Raw genomic sequence first — 1,707 nt, 5'->3', positions numbered from 1 at the left:
TTTTTCCTTTGCTGACTGTAAGCTCCAGTTTTATGCAGGCCAATGTTTCTTCCTGTGTTGAATTACAAAAGAATATATAAAGAGATTTTCAAAATTGGACAGTCCCAGATACTCAATCAGATGAACCATATTTGTAAACTTCACAAGCTGAGATGGGTCATTGTGTTTTAACATCCCAGAGAACACACACTATCCACTAGGACATGTCCCCAACTCTTTGTCATAAAAGAAATCCACCATGAATGGCTTGTTTCTATTGTGATTTCCTTTTATAATATTCCAAAAGCTGAGTTTGAAAAAACAAAACAAAACAAAACAAAACATTGTGTTTTGAAACACACACTCCGCTCCCATTTGCAAGCATCAAGCCTGCAACTTGGCCAGTCTTCGAGCTGAACACCTGGGCTACTCTGGCTGCTGCCAGTGGCTAAAGGAATGCTCATCTATTTCAGTACAACCCACACAATAATTAAAAGGACAATTTGCTTCTACATAAAGAATCATAGAATGTAGCCTCAAACCACATAAAAGCCCTTTCTGTTCTCCCTGGAGTTCAGCAACTCCAGGCTGGCTACAGTCTGCCCTGGCTGTTTTGTCTGGTGGTGTTTCTATGACTTTCAGAGCAGCAAGATGGTAGGGGAGGGCCTGGGTCCTACTCCTTTTCTTGCTCGGTCTTTCTCACAGAGCCACTCTGAACTACTTCTCCAGTCTGTAGACTGTAAAGCAGAGTAATAACTCAGGCTTTCTCAGTAACATGGGCATGTGGGCTTGGAAACAATCTAGAATCGTCGAAAAGGTAATAGGGTAAAGTTGTACTGCGCATGCTTTACCAACTGATGGCAGAGATGACATCTCTTTTCTTTCTCCAAGATAGTTTTACTTTAACTATCACTGCTTTCTATTTTTTTTTTTTTTTGTAGTTGGAAAATAACTTTATTTGTTCTAGGGCATTGGCCAGAGTCCCCTTAGAACTTCTGAAACTGCTTCTTGGTGCCAGCAGCCTTGGTGACCTTGAGCACATTGAATCGTACAGTCTTGCTCAGGGGCCTGCACTCTCCAACGGTGACAATGTCGCCGATCTGTACATCCCTGAAGCAGGGGGACAGGTGCACAGACATGTTCTTGTGACGCTTCTCAAAGCGATTGTATTTTCGGATGTAATGGAGATAGTCCCGGCGGATGACAATGGTCCTCTGCATCTTCATCTTCGTCACGACACCAGACAGGATCCGACCTCGGATGGAGACATTGCCGGTGAAGGGGCATTTCTTGTCTATGTAGGTGCCCTCGATGGCCTCTTTGGGCGTCTTGAATCCTAGACCGATGTTTTTGTAGTACCGAGGGAGTTTTTCCTTGCCAGTTTCTCCCAGCAAAACACGCTTCTTGTTTTGAAAGATTGTAGGCTGCTTTTGGTAAGCACGCTCTGTCTGAATGTCCGCCATCTTCCCGGCAGCTTGAGAAAAGGAAGGCTAGGCCCACTCCCGGCTTCCTTATTCACCCCTATCACTGCTTTCTAAAGGGGAAGAGGGATTGTTGACTGGTGTTGAACTGGTCTTGAGTAGCTCCAAGTCTGCCAGAGGATGCCTTTACCTCTGGACTCAGAGCACAGTAGCACTAAATGAGTATTCTCTCGTCATTCCTGGCAATGAAAGCCAAGAGAATTCCTCTTACCTATTATCTGCTGCTGCAGGAGTGAGACTGGATTCA

The 1,707-nt window shown here is 44.6% G+C and overlaps 1 protein-coding gene across 1 annotated transcript; it reads right to left on the bottom strand.

Moving 5' to 3' along the window:
* Positions 1 to 917: 917 nt before the first annotated feature.
* LOC114631620 (40S ribosomal protein S11) lies at positions 918 to 1,493 on the bottom strand. The gene has a single exon (XM_028780008.1). It carries the CDS (start codon positions 1,440 to 1,442, stop codon positions 966 to 968), a length of 477 nt encoding a protein of 158 aa, XP_028635841.1. The 5' UTR covers positions 1,443 to 1,493; the 3' UTR covers positions 918 to 965.
* Between the last annotated feature and the right edge of the window lie 214 nt (positions 1,494 to 1,707).

Source organism: Grammomys surdaster, unplaced genomic scaffold, assembly GCF_004785775.1.
Source record: "Grammomys surdaster isolate TR1022 unplaced genomic scaffold, NIH_TR_1.0 363, whole genome shotgun sequence".
Classification (NCBI taxonomy): domain Eukaryota; kingdom Metazoa; phylum Chordata; class Mammalia; order Rodentia; family Muridae; genus Grammomys; species Grammomys surdaster.
This window is presented reverse-complemented; position numbering and strand designations above follow the sequence as displayed.

Coding starts and splice junctions, on each gene's coding strand:
- LOC114631620 (XM_028780008.1), bottom strand. CDS start 1,442: ATGGCGGACATTCAGACAGAGCGTGCTTACCAAAAGCAGCCTACAATC.